At 39.8% G+C, this 26,555-nt stretch overlaps 2 protein-coding genes across 2 annotated transcripts in view; both read left to right on the top strand.

Moving 5' to 3' along the window:
• LOC308530513 (uncharacterized protein C10orf67, mitochondrial) overlaps positions 1 to 26,555 on the top strand; it is a 152,272-nt gene that overhangs the window by 113,133 nt on the left and 12,584 nt on the right. The window contains exons 16-18 of the mRNA XM_081107221.1: positions 14,114 to 14,194; positions 14,282 to 14,330; positions 19,658 to 19,756. Coding sequence (XP_080963347.1) covers positions 14,114 to 14,194; positions 14,282 to 14,330; positions 19,658 to 19,756 — 229 coding nt within the window. The remainder of the gene's footprint in view (positions 1 to 14,113; positions 14,195 to 14,281; positions 14,331 to 19,657; positions 19,757 to 26,555) is intronic.
• Positions 22,802 to 23,904, top strand: LOC308530959 (calcyclin-binding protein-like; the record flags this gene model as incomplete). Its single annotated transcript, XM_081107773.1, has 1 exon — positions 22,802 to 23,904. One exon carries the CDS (start codon positions 22,802 to 22,804, stop codon positions 23,402 to 23,404), a length of 603 nt encoding a protein of 200 aa, XP_080963899.1. The 3' UTR covers positions 23,405 to 23,904.

Raw genomic sequence — 26,555 nt, 5'->3', positions numbered from 1 at the left:
ATCTTAAAGGCTGCCAGAGAGAGACAGAAAGTTACCTACAAGGGATCTCCTATTAGAATATCAGCTGACTTCTCAACAGAAACACACCAGACAAGAAGGGAATGGAATGAAATATACAAAGTGATGCAAAGCAAGGGAATGAATCCATGAATACTATACCCAGCAAGGCTATCATTCAAAATTGAAGGTGGAATCAGGAGCTTCACAGACAAAAAAAGACTAAGAGAGTTTATTACCACCAAACCAGCAATGCAAGAAATGCTAAAGGAACTTCTGTAAAAAGAAGAAACAGAAAGACAAGAAGAAACACAAACATTAAGAATAAAAATGACCATAAGCAAGTACTTTTCAATAATAACATTAAATGTAAATGGATTAAATACTCCAATCAAAAGACACAGGGTAGCTGAATGGATAAGAAAACATGACCCATATATCTGCTGTCTGCAAGAGACCCACCTCAGAACAAAGGATTCACACAGACTGAGAGTGAAGGGATGGAAAAAAATTTTTCAGACAAATGGAAATGAGAAAAAATCTGGGGTTGTGATACTTATATCTGAAAAAATAGACCTCAAAGTAAAGGCCATAACAAGAGATAAGGAAGGCCATTACATAATACTAAAGGGAGCAATTCAACAAGAAGATACAACTCTGGTAAACATATACGCACCCAATACAGGAGCACCCAAATACATAAAACAGCTTCTGGAAGATATCAAGGGAGAGATCAATAGCAATACAGTCATAGTAGGGGAATTTAATACCCCACTGATACCACTGGATAAATCCTCTAAATAAAAAATCAGCAAAGAAACAACAATCCTAAATGACTCACTAGATCAGATGGACTTGACAACTTCAGAATATTTCACTCCAAAGCTACAGAATATACATTCTTCTCCAGTGCACATGGGACATTTTCAAAGATAGACTGTATATTAGGACACAGACAAAGTCTCTTCAAATTCAAGAGAATAGAAATCGTAACAAGCATCTTCTCAGATCACAATGGCATAAAATTAGAAATCAACTACAATAAAATCATTGAAAAAAAATCAAACACTTGGAGGCTAAATAGCATGCTATTAAGCAATGACTGGGTTACCAGAGAGATCAAAGAAGAAATAAAAAGAATCCTGGAAACAAATGACAATGAAAACACAACAATCCAAAATCTATGGGTCACAATGAAAGCAGTCCTGAGAGGGAAGTTCATAGCTCTACAGGCCTACCTCAAAAAACAAGAAAAACTGGCAATAAATGATCTAACCCTACAACTCAAAGAGTTAGAAACAGAGCAACAAGAAAAGCCCACAGTATCCAGAAGGAAGGAAATAATAAAGATCAGAGCAGAAATAAACAACATAGAGACCAAAAAAAACAATAAAAAAGATCAATGAAACCAAGAGCTGGTTCTTTGAAAGGATTAAAAATATTGATGAACCTCTAGCTAGGCTCACCAAGAAACAAATAGAGAGGACCCAAATAAACAAAATCACAAATGAAAGAGCTGAAGTAACAACTGACCCTACTGATATACAAAGGATTGTCAAAAAGATACAACGAACAACTCTACTCCAACAAACTAGACAACCTCAATGAAATGGACACATTCCTAGAAAAATACAAGCCTCCAAAACTCACCCAGGAAGAATGAAAAAACCTGAATAGGTCAATAACTACTGATGAAATTGAAACAGTAATCAAAAAGCATCCAGGAAACAAAAGCCCTGGACCAGATGGCTTCACAGGGGATTTTTACCGAACATTCAAAGAAGAACTAAAGCCAATCCTTCTCAGACTATTCCAAAAAATTCAAGAGGAAGGCACACTTCCAAGCTCATTCTATGAAGCAAGCATTACCCTAATCCCAAAACCAGGTAAAGACACCACAAAGAAAGAGAATTACAGGCCAATATCCCTGATGAACATAGATGCTAAAATCCTCAACAAAATTCTAGCGAACTGGATCCAGCATTACATTAGAAAGATCATACACCATGCAGGTGGAATTTATTCCAGGAATGCAAGGCTGGTACAATATCTGCAAATCAATAAATGTGATACCTCACATAAACAAGTTGAGAGACAAAAATCACATAATCATATCGATTGATGCAGAAAAGGCATTTGACAAAATCCAATACCCTTTTCTGATAAAAATGCTCACCAAAGTGGGAATAGAGGGCTCATACCTCAACATAATAAAAGCCTTATATGAAAAACCTACAGCCAACATCATACTCAACGGGCAAAAACTAAAACCATTTCCCTTAAGAACAGGAAAAAGACAGGGATGCCCACTTTCACCACTCCTGTTCAACATAGTACTGGAAGTGATAGCCAAAGCGATAAGACAAGAAGAAAAAATAAAAGGCATCAAGATTGGAAAAGAAGAAGTAAAATTGTCATTATTCGTAGATGACATGATACTGTACTTAGAAAACCCTAAAGACTCCATCAAAAAAGTTATTAGATGTAATAAATGAATTTGGCAATGTATCAGGATACAAAATTAATGCCAAGAAATCTATGGCATTTTTATACACCAACAGTGAACTTAGAGAAAGAGAAATTAAAAAAACAATCCCATTTACCATTGCACCAAAAAAAATTAAGATACATAGGAATAAACTTAACCAAGTAGGTAAAAGACCTCTACCCAGAAAACTAGAGGACATTGAAAAAAGAGATAGAGGAAGACATAAACAGATGGAAGAACATACCGTGTTCATGGATGGGTAGAATTAACATCATCAAAATGTCCATACTACCCAGAGCAATCTATAGATTCAATGCACTCCCCATTAAAATACCAACAGCATATTTCACAGATCTAGAAAGAACACTCCAAAAATTCATCTGGAACAAAAAAAAAATAAAAATAAAAAAATAAAAAACGAATAGCTGCTGCGATCCTGAGAAAGAAGAACAAAGTAGGAGGGATCTCAATACCAGATATCAAGCTGTATTACAAAGCCACTGTTCTCAAAACTGCCTGGTACTGGCACAAGAACAGACATATAGATGAATGGAACAGAATAGAGAACCCAGAAATCGACCCAAACCACTATGCTCAACTAATATTTGACAAAGGAGGCAAGAACATACAATGGAGTCAAGACAGTCTCTTCAATAAATGGTGCTGGGAAATGTAGTCAGACACATGCAAAAAAATGAAACTAGACCACCAACTTACACCATACACAAAAATAAACTCAAAATGGATAAAGGACTTAAACATAAGACAGGAAACCGTAAGATTATTAGAAGAATCCAATGGTAGCAAAATCTCAGCTATATGCCGAAGGAATTTCTTCACTGACACAGCTCCTAGGGCAATGGAAACTAAAGGGAAAATAAACAAATGGGACTATATCAAAATAAAAAGCTTCTGCACAGCAAAAGAAACCATCAACAAAACAACAAGAAAGCCCACTGCATGGGAGAACATATTTGCCAATGATATCTCCGATAAAAGTTTAATCTCCAACATTTATAGGGAACTCATACAACTTAACAAAAGGAAGATAAACAATCCAATCAAAAAATGGGCAACAGACCTAAATAGACACTTTTTGAAAGAGGACATACATAAGGCTGAGAGACATATGAGAACATGCTCAAAGTCACTAATCATCCGAGAGATGCAAATCAAAATGACAATGAGGTACCATCTCACACCTGTCAGACTGGCTATTATCAACAAATCAACAAATGCCAAATGCTGGCGAGGATGCGGAGAAAGAGGAACTCTCGTTCACTTCTGGTGGGAATGCAAACTGGTGCAGCCACTGTGGAGAACAGTATGGAGTTTCCTCAAAAAACTAAAAATGGAACTCCCATTTGACCCTGTGATCCCACTTCTAGGAATATATCCCAAGAAACCAGAAACACCAATCAGAAAGGATATATGCACCCCTATGTTCATAGCAGCACAATTTGCAATAGCTAAGATTTGGAATCAGCTTAAGTTCCCATCAGCAGATAAATGGATTAAAAAACTTTGGCACATCTACACAATGGAATACTATGCTGCTGTATAAAGGAAGGAACTCCTACCATTTGCAACAGCATAGATGGAGCTAGAGAGCATTGTGCTAAGTGAAATAAGTCAGTCAGAGAAAGATAAATATCACATGCTCTCATTTGTGGATTATAATGAACAACGTAAACTGATGAACAAAAACAGATGTAGAGACGGAGAAGCATCGATCAGATGCTCAAAACTCGGAGGGAAAGCAGGGAGGGTCGGGGAGGGGGGGAAGATCAACCAAAGGACTTGTATGCATGCATATAAGCATAAGTGATGGATGTGGACAACAGGGGTAAGGGTGAGGTCAGGATTGGGGGGATGAGGGGACATTGTGGGGATAAGGACACATTTGTAATATCTTATTCAATAAAGGAAAAAAAAGTTATAATTAAGAGAAACACTGTGGACTCCAGCAACCATCCATCTCACTCAGCTACCCTCCCTACTGGTTTTTACAGCTAGAAGTAATGAGACCTTCTCTTCTCAGCACTGGAACCCATGGTTAGGGTGCCTGGTGTGGGACTGCGATGCCTCCCTCCTCAGAGGGAACCTCTCTGCAGCCAAGATATCTCTCCCAATTTTTACCTGCTACATGTGTGTATGAGATCAGCCATTCTGTGTCTTCGTCCTTCCTACTAGTCTTGATGTAGGTTTTTCTTTATATCCTAAATTACAGGGTTTCTGTTTGGCTAGATTTCAGGTGGTTTTGAATAATGGTTTTCTATAGTTTAGTAGTAATTTCAATGTGGTTGTGTGAGTACGTTTACCTGTGCCACCATTAATTCTAGGGTTGTTTGTTTGTTTGTCTGTTTGTTTGTTAATCCTCACCCAATGATATTTTTCCATTGATTTTAGAGAGAGTGGAAGGGACAGGGAGAGAAAGAGAGAAACATCAATGTGAGAGAGAAACAAATATATTAGTTGCCTACTGTACTTGTCCCAACCAGAGCTAGGGATCAAGCTTGCAATCAAGGTAGTGCCCTTGACCAGAATTGAACCCAGGACCCTTCAGTCTACAAGCTGATGCTCTATCCACTGAGATAAATCAGCTAGGGCTAATTCTAGTTTTTAAATAAATTTATATAGTAATCTGAACCTTGCTAAAGATTTTAATAATCATTTCCCCTAAAATGTTCCCAAACTGATCTATATAGATAGGAATATATATAGTCTCTTTCTTTTCCTTTTCTCAAATAACTTATGGTGGAATAATCCTCATTTTAGATATTTAATCAGCTGGACAATAAAATATTGGATTACCAATGAGAATGTTATACTGCTCAAAGTCAGGCTTGTTTTAGGATTATCTGGTAAATTTTCTCTAAATTTGAATTGCCTAAGCTTTATGAAACAGACTTCTAAAACCTAAAAACTATACCATAGGGATGTAAACTATAGCATAGAGGACATATTTAATAGTATTGTAATAACCATGCATGGTGCCAGGTGAGTACTAGAAATATCAGGGGGAACACTTTGTAAAGTATATGATTATCTAACCACTATGCTCTACATGTGAAACTAGTAAAAATAATATTGAAAGTGAATATAATTGAAAAAAATAAAATCTCAAAATTATACCAGTCCAAGCACATTAATAGATCACATATTTCTTTTGAGAATCATCTTGACCCTGCCCTCAGATATTCATGCAATCTATCTTCCTAAGGAGGTGTGATGGTTCTCCATTGACTTTAGAATATGTCTATGTGTCCCTGCTTATCTGGGGTTCCAGGCTCCTGACTCCTTACCTAGACATCCACACCATATGTAGGTGGTTGAGATACTCTTCAGAGTAGATAGCAAATCTATATGTATCTATCTATACTAAAAAAGGCTAATATGCTAATTAGACCAGACATCTTCTGGACATCCTTCCGGACAAAGCCATGGTGGTGGGGCTGAGGCAAAGGTGGTTAGGGGTGATCAGGCCAGCAGGGGAGAGCAATTAGGGGGATCAGGCCTGTAGGGGAGAGAATTTAGGGCATTCAGGCCACAGAAGAGAGCAGTTAGGGTCATCAGGCCAGCAGGGGAGCAGTTAGAGGCATCAGGCAGGCGGGCAGAGTGGTTAGGGGTGAACAGCCAGGCAGGTGAGTGGTTAGGAGCCAGTGGTCCCATATTATGAAAGGGATGTCCCCCAAGGGGTTCCAGATTGGAGAGGGTGCAGGCCAGGCTGAGGGACCACCCCCCGTGCACAAATTTCATGCACCGAGCCTCTAGTATATTCTAATAAAAGAGAAACATGCAAATTGACAGCACCTCTGCTACACCCCATGCCACGCCCACCAGCCAATCAGAGCAACTATATGAAAATTAACCCAACCAAGATGGCGGCCGGCAGCCACAAAGCTGGAGCAAGCAGGAGTCTTGGTTGCCCCAGTGAAGGAGGAAGCCAAGCTTCCTGCCTGCCCTAGCCTGCACCAAGCACCGCTCAAGGCTACAAAGTTTCAATTATAAAAGATAAATAAATCCCAGATACCTGCTTCCAGCCAGCCTCCACTGGGAGGTTGGGTGGCTGGGGGCCGTGGCCAGCCTGCAAACAGCCATCACCCCCTCACCCAGACTAGCCAGGCAGCCCAGCAGGGACCCCAACCATGAAGGGGCTTGGCAAGCCTGCAAACATCCATTAGCCCTTCACCCAGGCTGGCCAGGCACCCCAGAGGGACCTCCTCACTCATTCAGGACACCCTTCAGGGCAAACCAGCCGGCCCCCACCCATGCACCAGGCCTCTATCCTATATAATATCCTATATAATAAAAGGGTAATATGCAAATTGACCCTAACAGCAGAACAACTTGGAATGACTGGTCACTATGACACACACTGACCACCAGGGGGCAGATGCTCAATGCAGGAGCTGCCCCCTGGTGGTTACTGCATTCCCACAGGGGGAGCTCAGTTCAGACACAAGCCAGACTGATGGCTTCCAGTACAGCAGTGGTGGCAGGAGCCTCTCCTGCCTCCTCAGCAGCACTAAGGATGCCCAACTGCAGCTTAGGCCTGCTCCCGCTGGCAAGTGGACATCTCCTGAGGGCTCCCGGGCTGCCAGGGGGATGTCTGACTGCCAGCTTAGGCCCGTTCCCTCGGGGAGCAGGCCTAATACAGCAGGTGGTCATCCCCTGAAGAGTCCCAGACTGAGAGAGGGCACAGGCCAGGCTGAGGGACCCCCCCTAAGTTCACAAATTTTTGTGCACCGGGCCTCTAGTCTACTTATATAAAAACCCTGGGTGGTGTAACATTATGACCGGTCTGGTGACCAAGCAGAAGGAAATCAGTCCTGCAGGGGTTGTCTTGGAAATGGCTGCACCCTCCCCTGAGCTGTTTCCTGGAGCTGTTTCTGGTGAGGGCGGGGTTTGAGGCAGGAACCCGCCCTCAGAGCATGGAAGCATATCTTTATAAAGTGTGCCGTGCCAGCACGGCCAAGGATGAACCTGAGTGGGGGCGGCTGAAAGGCTTAGAAAAGACAGACAAGAGAATGAAAGCCAGTTCTCGGTGGGATGCTGCCTCTCTGAGAGAGAGCGACCACGCTCACAGCCGTGTCTTTATTTTATAGCAGATGCCATGAGGCAAAGTAAGGGTGTGACTAAGAAGTTTACAACATTCTCCTGGGTTTCAATCCTACTCAACTACATGCACCTGAACTCTATCAAGCCTACATCACTCAGTCACATGGGGCCACGTTTTCGGACCATAGGTTCAAGCTTACAACTACAGCTGTTGGCTGTAATTGTGCTGGGAGGGCCTGCCCTCCAAGCTGGGACTTGCACGTGGCAATGAGAGGACAGTGCCCTCTCATCAGTCCAAGGCTTGAACCTGTCCAAAACACTGTAGCAGCTCCCCACAATAAAGTTTTAATCTACTTATATAAAAACCCTGGGTGTAACATCATGGCCAGAAGCACATCCAACCAGAAGGAAGTCAGTCCTGCAGCAGTCATCTTGGAAACAGCTGCACCCTCCCCCAGCTGTTTCCTGGAGGGCGAGGTTCAGGCAGGAACCTGCCTCAGGGTGAGGTTTCAGGCAGGAACCTACCCTCAGAGAGGAGCGTGGAGGTGAAATGATTTGTAATGGATCTATTATTGAAGTTTACTTTGGAAATTATATATCTATAGATCAGTGGTTCTAACCTTGGCTGCACATTAGAATCACCTGGGAATCTTTTTAAAATCCTGATTTCTGGGTCTCATCCTCCGGAAATTCTGTTTCTTTGTTATGGGGTGGTGCCACAACATTAGTACCAAAGAAACAGAATTTCCGGAGGATGAGGCCCAGAAATCAGGATTTTAAAAAGATTCCCAGGTGATTCTAATGTGCAGCCAAGGTTGAGAACCATTGCTATAGATAATATTATAAATATATTTAAACATGCAATTCTTTGCCCCAAAAATGAGCATGTTCAAAAATTAAATGAAGAAAATTTGGATATACTTGGAGATTTTCACACATATTTGAGTGATGATTCCATTGATTCCACAGATGATGCTGAAAAGGAAAATTTTCCCATCGAATTTCCTAATAGTATTACTCCTTCAGGAATGCCGTGTCATAAATTAAAATTGAAAGTGGGTGCAATCATCATGCTATTGAGAAATCTCAATAGTGAATGGGTCTTTGTAATGGTACCAGATTTATTATCAAAAGATTATGACCTAACAGTATTGAAGCTGAAGTATTAACAGGATCTGCAGAGGGAGAGGTTGTTCTGATTCCAAGAATTAATTTGTCCCCATCTGACACTGGCCTCCCATTTAAATGGATTCCACAATAGTTTCCCACGATGCCAGCATTTGTGATGACTATTGATAAATCACAAGGACAAACTCTAGACAAAGTAGGCATATTCCCACCCGTTTTTGCACATGGTCAATTATATGTTGCTTTCTCTCGAGTTTGAAGAGCATGTCATGTTACAGTTAAAGTTCTAAATACTTCATCACAAGGGAAATTAGTCAAGCACTCTGAAAGTGTTTTCACTCTTAATGTGGTGTACAGGGAGATATTAGAATAAGTTTAATCACTTCATCAGTCATTGTTTGCATCACTGTTTTTTTTATATATCATGTTTTTGTTGTTTTCATATCATATTTTTGTCATTTTTATATCGTGCCTCTGTTATATCCTTTTGTTACTGTTTATTTATTAATAAATGTATACATTATTTTCATATACATTTTACTAATTTCTTTTTATCTCTCACACTTCTATTATAGAGTAAGGGCAAATAGCAATATTAAAATATCTCTGCTAATTAATTCCCTTTTTAAAAATATATATATATTTTATTGATTTTTTACAGAGAGGAAGGGAGAGGGATAGAAAGTTAGAAACATTGATGAGAGAGAAACATTGATCAGCTGCTTCCTGCATACTCCCCACTGGGGATGAGCCCGCAACCAAGGTACATGCCCTTGACCAGAATCAAAACTGGGACCCTTGAGTCCACATGCTGATGCTCTATGCACTGAGCCAAACTGATTAGGGCAATAAATTCCCTTTTAGTGTGCACGAATTTCATGCACCGGGCTACTAGTATATATAAAAAAGACAAGCAACCAAAACACCAGAACAACCGAAATGACCAGAATGACCCGGTCGCTATGACATGCACTGCGGCAGCCAACCGGCCTGGTCAGGACCACGATTGGCCTCCCTCAACCTCCCACGGCCCCTCCCCCCAGCTGGTCCCACCCCCAATTGGCCTCCCCCTTCCCCCAATGGGGAGCAGAGCTGGCCAGCCAACCTCCTATGGCAGGCCCGGCCCTGATCAGCCTCAATTGGGGTGGGCCAGCTTGGCCCCACCCATGCACGAATTCATGCACCAGCCCTCTAGTATTTAAGAAAAATAGAGAAGAGAGGGATAGAGAGTGATGAATGAGTTTCGGGTACACTAACATTTTCCCTTGGTTCCCTACACTTTAGTCACTCATCCACTCCACAAATATTTATTGAGTATAAATATGTACCAAGCACCATGCTCTGTGCTGGGAACAAGGTAGTATACATGCAAATATGGTTCCTTCCTTTATAGACTATATATTCCATGAGATCACTGCCATGTCTGTCTTATAAATTGTTTTACCAACAGAGGTTAAAATAACCTACAGTGTAGAAAAGATAGACATTAATAAGGAAACATCAAACTTTAAATTACATATTTGAATAAATGCTATGGAAGAAAAGATTTAGTACAGCCGTGGGCAAACTATGGCCCGCGGGCCAAATCCGGCCCATTTGAAATGAATAAAACTAAAAAAAAAAAAAAAAAAAAAAAAAAAAAAAAAAAGACCGTACCCTTTTATGTAATGATGTTTACTTTGGATTTATATTAGTTCACACAAACACTCCATCCATGCTTTTGTTCCGGCCCTCCAGTCCAGTTTAAGAACCCATTGTGGCCCTCAAGTCAAAATGTTTGCCCACCCCTGGTTTAGTATTTTCTTAATATTGAGGTATATTTTTATATAATAAAATACACAAATATAACATTTTGAAGACTTATGACCTGAGTAGCCATCACCCAAATGAAAGCATAGAACATTTCAATCATCCCTAAAATCTCCTCATGTCCCTTTCCAGACAATAGCTCACCCAGATTCTCATGCCAAACAAACATTGTTCTCATTTCTATCACTACAGGTTGGTTTTGCCTGTTCTTAAAATGTATATATAGATATAATATGCAGAGTGTATTCTTTTATATCTTATTTTATTCATACAGTGCTTTTAAGATTCATCCATGCTATTGTGTGTTTCTTTGTAATGCTGAATAGTATTCTACTGAGTGACTAACCAGGGGTCCTCAAACTTTTTAAACAGGGGGCCAGTTCACTGTCCCTCAGACTGTTGGAGGGCCGGACTATAGTTTAAAAAAAAACAACTATGAACAAATCCTATGCACATTGCACATATCTTATTTTGAAGTAAAAAAACAAAACAGGAACAAATACAATATTTGTATTTGCATGTGGCCCATGGGCCGTAGTTTGAGGACCCCTGGAATAAACCATACTTAGTTTTTCCATTCTCTTCTTGATGGGCACCTGGACTGTTTCCAGTTAATGGCTATTTTGGGGAGTGGGGGGAGTTTCTATAAACATTCTTGAGAAACCAAGGTGGCGGCATAGGTAAACACCGGAGTTTGCTGCCTCGCACAACCACTTCAAAAATACAACTAAAAGATGGAACGGACATCACCCAGAACCACAGGAAGGCTAGCTGAGGGGAAATTCTACAACTAGAAGGAAAGAGAAAAGCATACCGAGACTCAGAGGAGGCGCGGTGCGGAAGTAAAATACAAAGGTGCGGAAGTAAAATACAAAATACAGAGGAGGTGCATGCGGAGCAGACTGGCACCTGAGGGCACAATTGTCTGTTTAAATCAGGAGGGAGTCTCAAGCTCTGAGCTCCAGTTCTGGGAGAGTCTCTAGGGACCCAGACTCATACGAGAGAAGCGGGACTGTCTGGCATCCTTCGGAACTCGAGGGCAGCTTTCTCTCCGAGATACTTGCAGTGGTTGCTATAGCACTGAGAGGCAGAGCCTCTGGGGACAGGACTGAGAGCAGCCAGAACTGCTCGCTCCGCCCACCCTGTTGATCCCCTGGGACCTGCCCTACCCAAACCTTGCACAGAGGCATTAGCTGGATAGCCTCAGGCAAAGGCTAGATTGGCACCTCCCTAGAGGACAGAAGTTCTCCCACTGCAGACACAGCTGATTCTCACAGCCAGTTGGCCCGGAGGTCAAATACCCCCCAGTGTTACCTGCAGCAGTCAAGGCTTAACTACAACGAGACTGTGCAAAAAGACCAGTAGGGGGTGCACCAAGAAAGCATAAAAAATGTGGAGACAAAGAAACAGGACACAAATGACAGAAATGGAGGAAAGCAAAATTCTGGATATAGAGTTCAAAACCACACTTTTAAGGTCTCTCAAGAACTGTCTAGAAGCCGCCAATAAATTTAGTAAGGCCCTCGAAAAGACTGGTGAGACCGCCGATAAATATAGTGAGATCCTCAAGAAATCTAATGAGACCCTCGATGTTGTGATAAAGGACCAATTAGAAATTAAGCATACACTGACTGAAATAAAGAATATTATAAGGACTCCCAACAGCAGACCAGAGGAGCGCAAGAATCAAGTCAAAGATTTGAAATGCAAAGAAGCAAAAACCACCCAACCGGAAAAGCAAAATGAAAAAAGAATCCAAAAATACGAAGACAGCCCTAACTGGTTTGGCTCAGTGGATAGTACGTCGGCCTACAGACTGAAGGGTCCCAGGTTCGATTCCAGTCAAAGGCATGTACCTTAGTTGCGGGCACATCCCCAGTAGGGAGTGTGCAGGAGGCAGCTGATGGATGTTTATTTCTCATGGATGTTTCTAACTCTCTATCCCTCTCCCTTCCTCTCTGTAAAAAGTCAATAAAGTATATTAAAAAAAAAAATACGAAGATAGTGTAAGGAGCCTCTGGGACAGCTTCAAGCGTACCAACATCCGAATTATAGGGGTGTCAGAAGAAGAGAGAGAGCAAGATATTGAAAACCTATTTGAAGAAATAATGACAGAAAACTTCCCCTACCTGGTGAAAGAAATAGACTTACAAGTCCAGGAAGTGCAGAGAACCCCAAACAAAAGGAATCCAAAGAGGACCACACCCAGACACATCATAATTAAAATGCCAAGAGCAAAAGACAAAGAGAGAATCTTAAAAGCAGCAAGAGAAAGACAGTCAATTACCTACAAGGGAGTACTCATACAACTGTCAGCTGATTTCTCAACAGAAACTTTGCAGGCCAGAAGGGAGTGGCAAGAAATATTCAAAGTGATGAATAGCAAGAACCTACAACCAAGATTACTTTATCCAGCAAAGCTATCATTCAGAATTGAAGGTCAGATAAAGAGCTTCACAGATAAGGAAAAGCTAAAGGGGTTCACCACCACCAAACCAGTATTATATGAAATGCTGAAAGGTATCCTTTAAGAAGAGGAAGAAGAAGAAAAAGGTAAAGATACAAATTATGAACAACAAATACGCATCTATCAACAAGTGAATCTAAGAATCAAGTGAATAAATAATCTGATGAACAGAATGAACTGGTGATTATAATAGAATCAGGGACATAGAAAGGGAATGGACTGATTATTCTTGGGGGGGAAAGGGGTGTGGGGGATGCGGGAAGGGACTGGACAAAAATCGTGCACCTATGGATGAGGACAGTGGGTGGGGAGTGAGGGCGGAGGGTGGGGTGGGAACTGGGAGGAGGGGAGTTATGAGGGGGAAAAGAGGAACAAATGTAATAATCTGAACAATAAAGATTTAATTTTAAAAAAAACATTCTTGTACAAGTCATTTGGGGAAATATGTTTTTGTAACTCTCAGGCTGGGACATAAGAGTGTGTATATTTAAAAGAAATTGCAATATTCTAAAGCGATTGTATCATTTTACTCTCCCACCAGCAATGTTTGAGAGTTTCTTTTGCTCCACATTGGTACCAACTTGATATTGTCAGTTATTAAATTTTAGCCATGCTAAGATACTATCTCACTGAAGTTTTAACTTGTATTTCCCTGATAATTAATGTTGTTGGGCATCTTTTCATGTACTTATTGGCCATTCTTGAATGTTCTTCTGTAAAGAGACTAGTTAAGACTTTTAAAAAATTGTAGTAAAATGCACATAAAATAAATTTGCCATCTTAACCATTTTTCAGTGTACAGTTCAGTAATTTTAAAACTTTCACATTGTTATAGAACAGATCCCCAGAACCTCTTCTTGCTTATAAAACTGAAACTCTGTGCCCATTAAACAACAAATCCCAACCCCTATCAATTTGTCTGTCTTTAATTATTTTGGGGTTTTTAAATATTTTCTTGAATTTTTCTCAAAGTAGCCTGAATAAGGAAAAGGTTTATTCTATGGGTTTAAAATAAAGGACTTTCTCACCCATAATTTGAGCAAATAAGTTAGGAACATAGTTTTCATGTCTTGGTTAACTAGGAGCTGAAGAACATTCTACATTCATTTTATTTGATAATTATTTCCCTTTGACAACATAGTACATACCTTTGTGTCTTTCAGAAATTAAAACCTTTACTTGTGCATTCTAAAACGAACTTGGTAGCAGATTCTGTATCTTCTGGAAATGATAATCCTTCTTCGGTAGGTATATTATTTTTCCCCTATTAAACATTTAATCGGTCAATATTCAGCTGCAATAATGAAACTTTTTGGTTTAATATTCTTCAGACAGAAAACATAGGCAGTGATCAGAGATCCTTTTCAAGATCACCAAAAGGTAAAAATCTTTTTATTGTTGGAAAAAAGTTTCACACATAGAATGAATGGGTACTTAGTTTAGAATAACATTGCTTTTCTTTGTTAACTTGAGGTGTTTGGTATTCTCAGTGAATGTATGACTTTTTTCAGATAATTTATAAAACTAATACATAGATATGTTGAAGGAAAAATGCTAGTATGTATTTCTGAATATTGTTGCTCTTACTTGAAAATGGATTGTCATATTTCAAAACTAGAAACTGTCTCAATTGAATCCTGTTTCTTTTTTATTAGTTAACTGCCCAACAACCTAATGCTCTTGTTAAACTTCTATTTTTCCAACTTAATAATTAAAAAAAAATATATATGACTATTTCTAGCATGCTTTATCTCTGCTCAGTCCTTACAGGGCTTCAAATTGGAGATTTTTTGAAAATGGAAGTATGTTTTGTTCATAACTTTATATAGGTCTTTGAGGATACAACCATACTTCCTTTTATTTAAACTTGGAAACCAAAATACAAACCCTAAGTATTACACCTCTCCTTAATTGTCTATGTTATAAGCCGTCCAGCTGAGGGTGTTGAGTGGCAGGGTGATTAAGTAAAATTAAAGAAATTCATCATTTAAAGGTATTAGTACACTCTACTAAACAAGTGAGGTTAACAAAATATGGCATTATTAGTCTGAATACAAATAATTATTATTTTAAATATATTTTTATTGATTTCAGAGAGGAAGGGAGAGGGAAAGAGAAATAGAAACATAAGTGATGAGAGAGAATCATTGGCCAGCTGCCTCCTGCATGCCCCAAGGCTGGGGATGGAGCCGGAAACCTGGGCATGTGCCCTGACTGAGAATGGAACCATGACCTCCTGGTTCATAGGTTGACTCAATCACTGAGCCATGCCAGCTGGGCTTTAATAGTAAATCTTTATATAAGGTAGAAGTGTGTGATATGAGTTTAAATCCTGGACACCAATTTTAAAATCTTCTACTTTTTGTAAGCAAAATTATTTTTTAGCAGAGAGAAACCTCTGTTAGAGATTAATTCTGGACCTCCACGCAATGGAGAGGCTATTTCTGTAGTGCTTATATTGTATCGGCAGTGTCTGTTCCAGAGGTGCCTTGCTCCGGCTACATAGGACTCTTTCAGCAATCACTGGTTGCCTCCTGGGCTGGCATTTAAATTACAGTAAGGCTCAGACGGACTCTATAGTGCATGACTACTACCTTTTAAAGGTATTGGCATGTGAATAAATTATTAGATCTGTTGAGTTATCAGAAATTCCAATCATACAGTAAATTTCTGTGGTTGGCCTGAAGTTTTAATTACAAAATTTAATTAAATGCAGCATTTCATCCCACAAAAATCTCAATTGAGGAGTTCGCATCCAAAATTGATTTTCTTCAGCCAAGCAAACCATTTTTCAAAGGTCCATATGAAGTAGTACAAATCGATAGCTGAAACAAATATCACTCCCTTTTCTCAGTCCTGCAAATGCAAAATGTGGAATTATTTCCACCTGGCCTACTCAAAACCCTCCTAAAATTCATTTGTCCACTTTTTTGCCTTACTAATTAAACTGAATGTAAATGTTTTCTATGATCCATAACTTTGCAGTATGCCACAGAGCTCATCATTCTGAATATGAATCCACATTGCATAGAAGACATAGGTGACAATGTTCATACCAACGGCCTCTGGACATAACCCTGGCATTTCTTTCTACCAAATCTCACACACAACTTTGACAGGTCTTGGTTTTCCCTCTGAAGTTAGAGGAAATAGCCCTGTTAACAAAAGTTCCTGGTTAATTGGGTTCCAGTTAATCCAAAGTTTACTAGAAATGAATTTTTTGTTCTTAATAAATATAAACAAATAAATGAATTCCAGGGAGAATTTTAATGAAAACTTTGCCAATTTGGGGAATAAATGAATCATAAATTTACTAATTTGGGGAGAAATGAATCTTTTCATTTGAAAGCACAGCTTTTAGTGGTTATGACTACTGAATGGTAGTCACACCAGACATTCAAAGAGCCAAATTATCTTCACTACACAAGTCACTAGCAGGCTCTCAGATATTTTGGAAGATTGAGTCCCCTCCTTAGGCCCCTAGGAAATAGTTTAATACATTATTGCTGTTTTCGAGCACTAATTCATAAATACATTATTAAAGAGGTATTTAGTTATGTGGTTAGTATGTACCTGACTTATAGACAAATCTTCATTACATTCTATTATAAGGCAGTGAGGAGGGGCATGGTTTACTATAACCCATCTCGTAACAGAAGCCAAATTGAGCTCTTTAAAGTCACTATTGTATTAAGTTCCATTTTTAGAATATGTAAATAGAATATTAATATTGTATTCTATTTTTTTTAATCCTCACCCAAAGGATAAGTTTTTATTGATGTTTAGAGAGAGGGAAACATTGATTGGTTGCCTCCCGTATGCACCCTTACCGGGATCGAGCCCAAAACCTTGGCATATTGGAATGATTCTCTAATTGAGCTACCCAGCCAAGGCCTCACAAGATACTGTTAATGAGTGTAGGTCCTCTTCTAAATTCCTTTCAGGCTGTAATTTCAACCCTCTAAGAGGTTGATACTCTTGCTTTCCCCCAATTTAGAAAGGAGACAACTGGCCAAAACCGGTTTGGCTCAGTGGATAGAGCGTCGGCCTGTGGACTGAAAGGTCCCAGGTTCGATTCCGGTCAAGGGCATGTACCTGGGTTGCGGGCATATCCCCAGTAGGAGATGTGCAGGAGGCAGCTGATCGATGTTTCTCTCTCATCGATGTTTCTAACTCTCTATCTTTCTCCCTTCCTCTCTGTAAAAAATCAATAAAATATATTAAAAAAAAAAAAAAAGAAAGGAGACAACTGGATAAAAAGGGGTTTAGTAAGCTGCCAGGGTTACACCACAAGTAAGTGGAGCAGCTTGAATTCAAATCCAGACAGGGTAGCCCCAGAGCCCAAGCTGGCCGTCACTCAGTCAGTTATACTGACTTACCCCAAGGCTCCTGCTTGCCTTGTGGTCCCATTTGCAGCAATGCAGTGGGAAATGTGATGCAACAGGAAGGCTTCGGCAGTGGACAGTTTTGGTTCTCATCTCAGTTCCAGTCACTCACTGGGTGACTTCAGCTCAATTTTCTCTGCTACATAAAATGGAGATGGTGACCTCACCCCAGCTTTGTGATGAGGATTAAGTGAGATAATACGTGATGTGCCTAGCTAACCCCTTACCTTTCCCCTCAAGCTATTCATAATAGAATCCCCGGTCCCCAAAATAAAGTCTGTGTTTTGACCTAAGCAGTAGATTAATGATTTAAAAGAGCTACTCTCTCTGTTAGTTTTTCAGTAACTAATTTTCTACCAGACATAAGTATAAAAATAAAATCCACCATTAGTGTTAATATTTATAGTAGCTATGCAAAAAGTGAAATAAAACATATTTTACAATAACATTATATCAGGTAATAAATCTTTCCTAAGCAGATTGAAAATAACTTTGTATGTTGCAAGTTTTAATTCAAAAATCTTTAAAGGAACAACAAAGAGTCATGCAACATAGAAAAAGAGATAAAGCGATAAGTAAATCTTTGTTAATCACAGGGAATAAAAAATGAGGTACAATGCTATCTGCAAAATTTCAAAGCAGTTTTTTACTCAGTCGTAATTATCCCGAAAGAGCCCAGGTAACATTATTAATTTGTTTGCTACTTAAGTGTGATAAAATTTGGGATCTGAGCTGCCCATTGTGTACTGTGCACAGCCACAGATTTTATGTACTCAAGAAGACCTTTCTCACAGTCCAGAAATTAGGTGCTATTGACATTGTAATCTTTGTAAATGTCCTTAATGAGCCCCAAAGACACAAATCTCATAGATAAAACCTCAAAGTAACAGTGACTCTTTAAGTGGCTTGTCTGTGAGGGAAAGCTCAAACATAAATATCTTAAACACAGGAGGAACCCAAATTCAAACCTAGATTACATTGTGTTGTTAATTCTCTGAGATATTAGGGAAGAAACATCCAAGAGGTGATTTAAAGGCTTTTAAGGAATAGTAGGACAATCTCAATATATATGAAAGCATTTTAAATTCTTTCTTTTCATCCTTTGAAATTTTGGACCTGAAAATTTTTGCTTTGTTTTTACTAAGTGTAGTTAAAAATGTATAAAAATAAATATTGATTGAAAGTATATTTGTTTTAAACAAAAAAATAATTTTAACAGTAACAAGAAATTGGAACTTGGCAGATAAAAAGACAAAAAATATTTTGGGCATAAGTGTTAGAATTATTTTACATATTGCTTCTAGACTTCAACCATAATCAATATAATGTAGTAAGGTTTTCAAATTCATATCCAAATGCATATTTAATGATATTAATACATATACTATAATATATAACATTATTTAGTACGAATTGATGGTATAAAAATGGTAGAAGAAGGAATTAATCAATGAATTATGAGTTAAGTACCAGAACTAACCTGATTGACTAAATATAATTTACTAAGGTGTTTGTAAATGTTAATATCACTGCCACCAACTTGTCTACTACTTTTTTTTATTGTCACCAACTACCTATTATTCAAATGGTATATTTCTAAGCTATAGATGTCATTTTTGTCTTTGAAACTTAAAATGATTCTCAACCAACTTTTCCTAAGAATTTCCTTGTTCTGTATACCTATATTCTAAAACTATTTTCTTTTTTAATATTTTCCAACATTTAATTATAAAATTTAAGTTACATTTATTAGGGTGATATTGGTTAATAACATTATATAAGTTTCAAGTATACATCCTATAATACATCGTCTGTATATTGCATTGTATGATCACTACCCAAAGTCTAGTGTCTCTTTCTGTTACCATATGTTTGTCCCTCTGTTCTCAGGTAACCACCATACTATTGTCTGTGTCCATGAGCTTGTTTTGCTTGTTTGTTTACTGCTTTCTGTTTCATATCTCACAGATGAATGAAGTCATATTGTTTTTATCCTTTTCCATTCGACTTGTTTTGCTTAGTATAATACTCTCAAGATTCATCCATGTTGTTGCAAATGGCAGTATTTCATTCTTCCTTATGGCTGAATAGTATTCCATTGTATATATGTACCACATCTTCTTTATCCAATTATCCATCGTAAGACACGTTATTTCCATGTCTTGGCTACCATGAATAATGTTGCAATGAACATAGGGATACGTTTATCTCTAAAGATATTTTCTACTTGAGGCATGGAATTTACAATATTAGATGTAAATATTAAACGATAAAACCTGGAAGATCAGTGCCATATCTCATAGTATGCCTTTCCAAATACAGGGAGTATTCAAGGGCAAAGAAAAGAGCCAAGACTATCAACTGAGGTCCAGAAGAGGAAGAGACTTATATCCAGGAAGGAGAGAAACTCCCTGGAGGCTGGTAAGAAGGGTGAGGTGGTGAGAGGGGCTGACCTCCTCACAGGCGTCAGGCCCAGAGTGAGGAGGGAACTCTTGGCTACGGGAAGATCTTTTCCTTCAGAAGTTTGAGGCCTAGAACCCAGGCTGGGCACCATATTCATCTGTGAGATGTGAAACCAGAGCTGAGACCAGCAGCGCACATTACATCCAGCCGTGAAAGGTGGCAGGGTTGTTCGCCACCAGGTAGCCTGGAGCCAGTAGACTGGAGCTGGTTGGAGAGAAAACCTCAGTTTCTGGTTTTTGTTTGTGTGGGTTTGTTTTTTTTTAACCCAGGACACGGGAGTTTCATTTGCAGCTACTCACCTGAGGCTTTGGTGTAGGGAAGTCAGTCGGTGCGGGCTCGAGGTGCCTACGGAGAGGCTGGGGCGGGAAGCATTGGAGGAAGATGTGGAAAAGCCGCAGCTGGGAATCCTGGGTTCAGCCGTACACCTCCACACTGAAATGGTCATTTTTCCTGAGCGGAGCTAGCCACTCCCAGAAGCCACAGCTCAGGAAAAGGAGAAAACCCTGCCCTAAGTAATACAGACCACCACACCCTCAGGAGCCCTGCCTGCCCACCCTGCATCTTGACCTTTGCAAAGGATTCAGCCATAGAGGCCAAGCCTGCCCATTTGATCAGTCTCAGGGAGAGTCTGAGTTGGGGGTGGGTCTGTCCTGTCCCACTATCCTGGGAACCTGGCTAGTGCCTCCCTTGCACCAGGAGAGCTGATAGAAACTCCAGGTTTCCAACTGATCCCACTAGACTGCATATGAGGATCTCCACCCAGTCGAGGGCAGAGTAATATTCTGGGCCACTCACAGAGGAATAGCTCAGGGAAGGGAAACTCACCCACCACTTCCCCGGAAATCTGAATAGCATCTCCCCCTCATGGAGACACACAGGTCTAGACTCTAGATTCTATCTAAAGCCCTTTCAGAAACAGACTTTTGAGTGATTAAGATTGACAGCTGGCTGGCAAGTGAAGACCTCTGAGGCAGAGCCCAGGGAACCTGGGGAAGCTTACTGACCCAGCCCAGGGCCCTCTGTTTAGAGGGTAGCTGGGCCCCTCCCACATGCAGTCAAGTCCTGTGGAGACAGCCACAAACTGTTGATCACTTGAAGCTTCAAGCAGGTTGCTGGAAACCAAAGGAGGATAGTTTCTGACAGTGGTTAGTAGCAACCATGTACCTTATGGGAAGCCCAGAATTGGCAGACGGAACAGTCAGTCACGGTCATCAGAAAAGCAGGATCCAAATGGAGCTCCTATGAGGCACTAAACTCTGATGAGACAAATGCCATTTCACTGTATTCTTTCCTTTTTCATTCTTCCCTTTCTTTTTTTTCATTTATCTTCATCTCTCTGCTTCATTGATCTGTTATTATTTTAATCTCTACTGTTTTGTTCATATATCTAATTTATCTCTCCCATTTTCCTACTCATTTTTTTCTTTGTCACCTACTTTCTCATATATATTTTTTTCCTTTTCTTATTTTGGGTCTATTTGCTTTCTCCTCTATTCTCCTTTATAAATATTTTCTTCCTCTTTTATTTTAAACTGTTTTCCTTCCCCTACTCCCCTATTCTTTATTCTTATTTTCTTTATTTTATCTCTGCCCCTTCATATTCCTTTTTCACCCCCCCCCCCCCCGTCCCCTTACCAGTTTGGTTTTGGCTTGCTTTTTTTCTCATATTTTCTTTCTTTTCTATAATCTTTTCTCTTTCCTAATTTTCTCTTCTCTGGTGGTTATTTTTGTTGTCGTAGGGGTCTTGTTTATGTTTTGGTTTTGTTTCTTTGTTTTGTGTTTTGTTGTGCTGTATTTGTTCTGTTCTGTCAGCACCTCCACAACAGCTCTCATGACATGATTGGGGATGAGCCTCATAGTCAGCCAGCCTGAGAGAAGATCCCATCCACAAACAAGACAACAACATTCAAGATCCAATTAAAACAGGAGAACCCACATAACACAAACAAGGGGCATTTCTAGAGTACCCAACTCAGGAGATCTAAGAGACTGCACTACCAGGTTCCACAAAGCATCTACTACATAATACCACTCCACAAAGTCTGGGAGGCACAGCAGTTTGATCTAATACATAGAAAGAAACACAAAGGAACAGAAAAATGTTGAGACAAAGAAACAACCCCCAAGTGAAAGAAAAGGAGGAATCGCCAGAAAAGAAACTAAATGAAATGGAAACTAAATGAAATGGAAGCAAGCAATTTGCCAGACGAAAAATTCAAACTAATGGTTATAAGAATACTCAAACAACTTAGTGATAACTACAAGCCAACTAATGAGAACATTATGGAACTTAATGAGAACTATAGCAGCATAAAGAAAAAAGTAGAAACCATCAATGAGAATCAAGCACAAATGAAAAATGACAATTGAATTAAAAATACCCTGGAAGAAAACAACCATATACTAGTAGAAGCAGAAGACCAGATCAGCGAATTAGAAGACAAGGTAGAAAAAAAAACACACACCCATTCAGAGCAGCAATTGGAAAAAAAAAAAAAAAAACAATTTTAAAGCAGGAGAATGTAAGAGAGCTTTGGAACAACATGAAATGTAACAGCATTTGCATTATAGGGATACTAGAAGGAGAAGAATCTGAGCAAGGAATAGAGAACCTATTTGAAGAAATAATGGCAGAAAATTTTCCTAACCTGGTGAAGGAAAAAAATCACTCAAGTTGAGGAGACACAGAGAGTCCCAATCAAGAAGAACTTCAAAAGACCCATACCCAGGACCATCATAATTAAAATGGCAATCATTAAAGACAAAGCAAGAATCTTAAAGGCTGCAATAGAGAGACAAACTCCTACAAGGGAGTTCCCAATAAACTGTCAGCTGAATTCTCAATAGAAACACTTCAGGCCAAAAGGGAGTGGTATGGCGCGGTGTGGTGCAGGTTCAGGGTCGTTGCAGGGCTGCGGGTGCTGCGAGTCACATGGGTGCAGCGTTTCCTGTTCTTTCCCCCCCGGGGAGCTGTGGCTTGTGCCTTGCCTACCCAGCCCGACAATGGCTTCAGCTGTGGAGGAGCTACAGAAAGATCTTGAAGAAGTAAAGGTGCTGCTGGAAAAGGCCACTAGAAAGAGAGTACGTGATGCTCTTATGGCTGAAAAATCCAAGCTTGAGACCGAAGTCAAGAACAAGACGCAGCAGAAATCACCAAGGAAAGCGGAACTTAACAATGAAAAGCCAGCTGCAGTGGTTGCTCCCATTACTACGGGATATACAGTGAAAATCAGTAATTATGGGTGGGATCAGTCAGATAAGTTTGTGAAAATCTATATTACCTTAACTGGAGTCCAGCACGTCCCCACGGAGAATGTGCAGGTGCACTTCACAGAGAGGTCATTTGATCTTTTGGTAAAGAATCTAAATGGGAAGAATTACTCCATGATTGTGAACAATCTCTTGAAACCCATCTCTGTGGAAGGCAGTTCAAAAAAAGTCAAGACAGATACAGTCATTATCTTATGTAGAAAGAAAGCAGAAAATACATGGTGGGACTACCTGACTCAAGTTGAAAAAGAGCACAAAGAGAAAGAAAAGCCCTCCTATGACACTGAAACAGATCCCAGTGAGGGACTGATGAATGTTCTAAAGAAAAATTTATGAAGATGGAGATGATGATATGAAGTGAACCATTAATAAAGCCTGGGTACAATCAAGAGAGAAGCAAGCCAAAGGAGAGACAGAATTCTGAGACTTTAAAGTTCTTTCGGGAATTGTGATGTGGAAATAATGATGTTTCCAATAAGGACATGTTGGTGAGCTGCAGATACATTTAACGGATAATTTCACAGAGCCTTCTTCTAAGTAAAGGCAATGAATTCTCCTGCTGGAGGATTTATTTAAATAAAATATGCTTATTGAACAGTTCCTCTAAAGATGGTTTCCTTAGTAAACTGGTCATTTTGTTCAAGAACGATTAATGTTTGCATTCTCATGTGAAATGTAAATAAGCAAGTCTTGCCTAATGAAAATGCCATATTGTGTGTATTTTTGTTCAGCTAGGAGGTAGGGGAAAATGTTACCGCTTGTTAAGTTCTTGACATCAGTTCTCACCAATGTAAGAACAAGTAAATAAAACTTGAATTTTTTCAGAAAAAAAAAAAAAGGGGAGTGATATGAGATATACAAAGTAATGAAAAGGAAGGGACTGAATCCAAGACTATACTCTATCCAGCAAGGCTATCATTCAAAATGGAATGTAAAATAAAGACCAAGAAAAAGTCTAAAAGAGTTTATTACCACCAAACCAGCACTGCAAGAAATGCTAAAGGGGCAGCTATAAGATGAAGAAATAGAGCAAGAGAGAGAGGCACACAAGCATAAAGAATTAAAATGGCAACAAATAAGTACCTATCAATAATAACCTTAAATGTAAATGAATTAAATTGTCCAATAAAAACACATAGTGTAGAAGAATGGATAAGAAAACAATCCATATACACTGAGTGGCCAGATTATTATGACCACCTGACATTTGTAGGCAAATTAGCTATAATTTGGCACTGAAGTTGCTAGAGGGCCAGACCATTATAAATAGGGAAGCAGGTTGTTTACCATGACAGTGGAAGTGGTTTTTCTCTGAGGATATGAGTAAACAACGCGATTTAACAGCCTTTGAACGTGGGATATATATATATATATATATATATATATATATATATATATATATATATATACACACACACACACATACACACGTACATACACTGAGTGGCCAGATTATTATGACCACCCATCACACCCCATCAGTACTTCGTTGGGACACCTTTTGCCTTCAATACTGCGGCGATTCTTCTTGGCATTGACTCCACAAGATGTTGAAAGGTGATGCAAGGAATCTGACACCATGCCTGATGAATAGCACTGTCCAGTTCTGTGAGATTTGATGGTTGTGGAACCATCTGCCTGATGGCTCTTTTAACTTCGTCCCACAAATGCTCAATTGGATTGATATCTGGTGATTGTGGGGGCCACCTAAGCAAGGTAAAGTCTCCCTCATGTTCTTGAAACCACTCCTGCACAATACAAGCACCATGGGAGGCACTCGCAGCGATTGCGGGGACTCTGAGGGCAGGACTGAGAGCAGCCATACTGCTCGCTCCGCCTGCCCTGTTGATCCCCTGAGACCCTACCCTGCCCAAGCCTTTAAAGGAAGCTTTTGCATATGAAAGGCCCGGCCCTTGGTAATCTGAAAATTATTTAACAAACTGCAGCTGCCCCAAGGCCCCAGGGCAACCTGCATTGCTTTACAGCTGGCTTCTGCTGGGTAGCCTCAGGCAGAGGCTAGATTAACACCTCCTTAGATCCAAGAACCAGTGTACCCAGTGGTCAGAGTGGGACCATCCAATTACAACTCCTCAGATCCATAAGGGACATACTCAGGGGGCAGACTCAGTGAGCACCAAAGCCCCACTGAAGCAAGTCTTGCCCCATAAGGATGTCTTCAGCACAGAAGTTCTCCCATCGCAGACACAGCTGATTCTCACAGCCAATTGGCCTGGAGGTCAATTCCTCCCAGTGTTACCTACAACAATCAAGGCTTAACTACAACAAGACTGTGCACAACGCCCACAAGGGGGTGCACCAAGAGTGTCCACCTCAGGTAATTGGGAAGGCTGAGCCACTGGGCCCTATAGGACAACTAGCACACGAGGCCAATCTACCAATGCAGGGAAGCATAAAAAATGCGGAGACAAAGAAACAGGTCACAAATGACAGAAATGGAGTAAAGCAAACTACTGGATATAGAGTTCAAAACCACACTTTTAAGGTTTTTCAAGAATTTTCTAGAAACCACTGATAAACTTAATGAGACCCTCAAGAAATCTAGTGAGACCCTTGATGTTATGATAAAGGACCAACTAGAAATTAAGCATACACTGACTGAAATAAAGAATATTATACAGACTCCCAACAGCAGACCAGAGGAGCGCAAGAATCAAGTCAAAGATTTGAAATGCGAAGAAGGAAAAAACACCCAACTGGAAAAGCAAAATGAAAAAAGAATACGAAAATAGTGTAAGGAGCCTCTGGGACAGCTTCAAGCATACCAACATCCGAATTATAGGGGTGCAAGAAGAAGAGAGAGAGCAAGATACTGAAAACCTATTTGAAGAAATAATGACAGAAAACTTCCCCTCCCTGGTGAAAGAAATAGACTTACAAGTCCAGGAAGCTCAGAGAACCCCAAACAAAAGGAATCCAAAGAGGACCACACCCAGACACATCATAATTAAAATGCCAAGAACAAAAGACAAAGAGAGAATCTTAAAAGCAGCAAGAGAAAGACAGTCAATTACCTTCAAGGGAGTACCCATACGACTGTCAGCTGATTTCTCAACAGAAACTTTGCAGGCCAGAAGGGAGTGGCAAGAAATATTCAAAGTGATGAATGCCAAGAACCTACAACCAAGATTACTTTATCCAGCAAAGCTATCATTCAGAATTGAAGGTCAGATACAGAGCTTCACAGATAAGGAAAAGCTAAAGGAGTTCACCACCACCAAACCAGTATTATATGAAATGCTGAAAGGTATCTTTTAAGAAGAGGAAGAAGAAGAAAAAGGTAAAGATACAAATTATGAACAACAAATACACATCTATCAACAAGTGAATCTAAGAATCAAGTGAATAAATAATCTGATGATCAGAATAAACTGGTGATTATAACAGAATCAGGGCCATAGAAAGGGAGTGGACGGACTATTCTTGGGGAGGAAACGGGTGTGGGGGATGCGGGAAGAGACTGGACAGA

The sequence above is a fragment of the Myotis nattereri genome (genome assembly GCF_964212035.1).
Source record: "Myotis nattereri genome assembly, chromosome: 1".
NCBI lineage: Eukaryota > Metazoa > Chordata > Mammalia > Chiroptera > Vespertilionidae > Myotis > Myotis nattereri.
The sequence above is the reverse complement of the archived record's forward strand: the minus strand, read 5'-3'. Positions and strand labels throughout refer to the sequence as shown.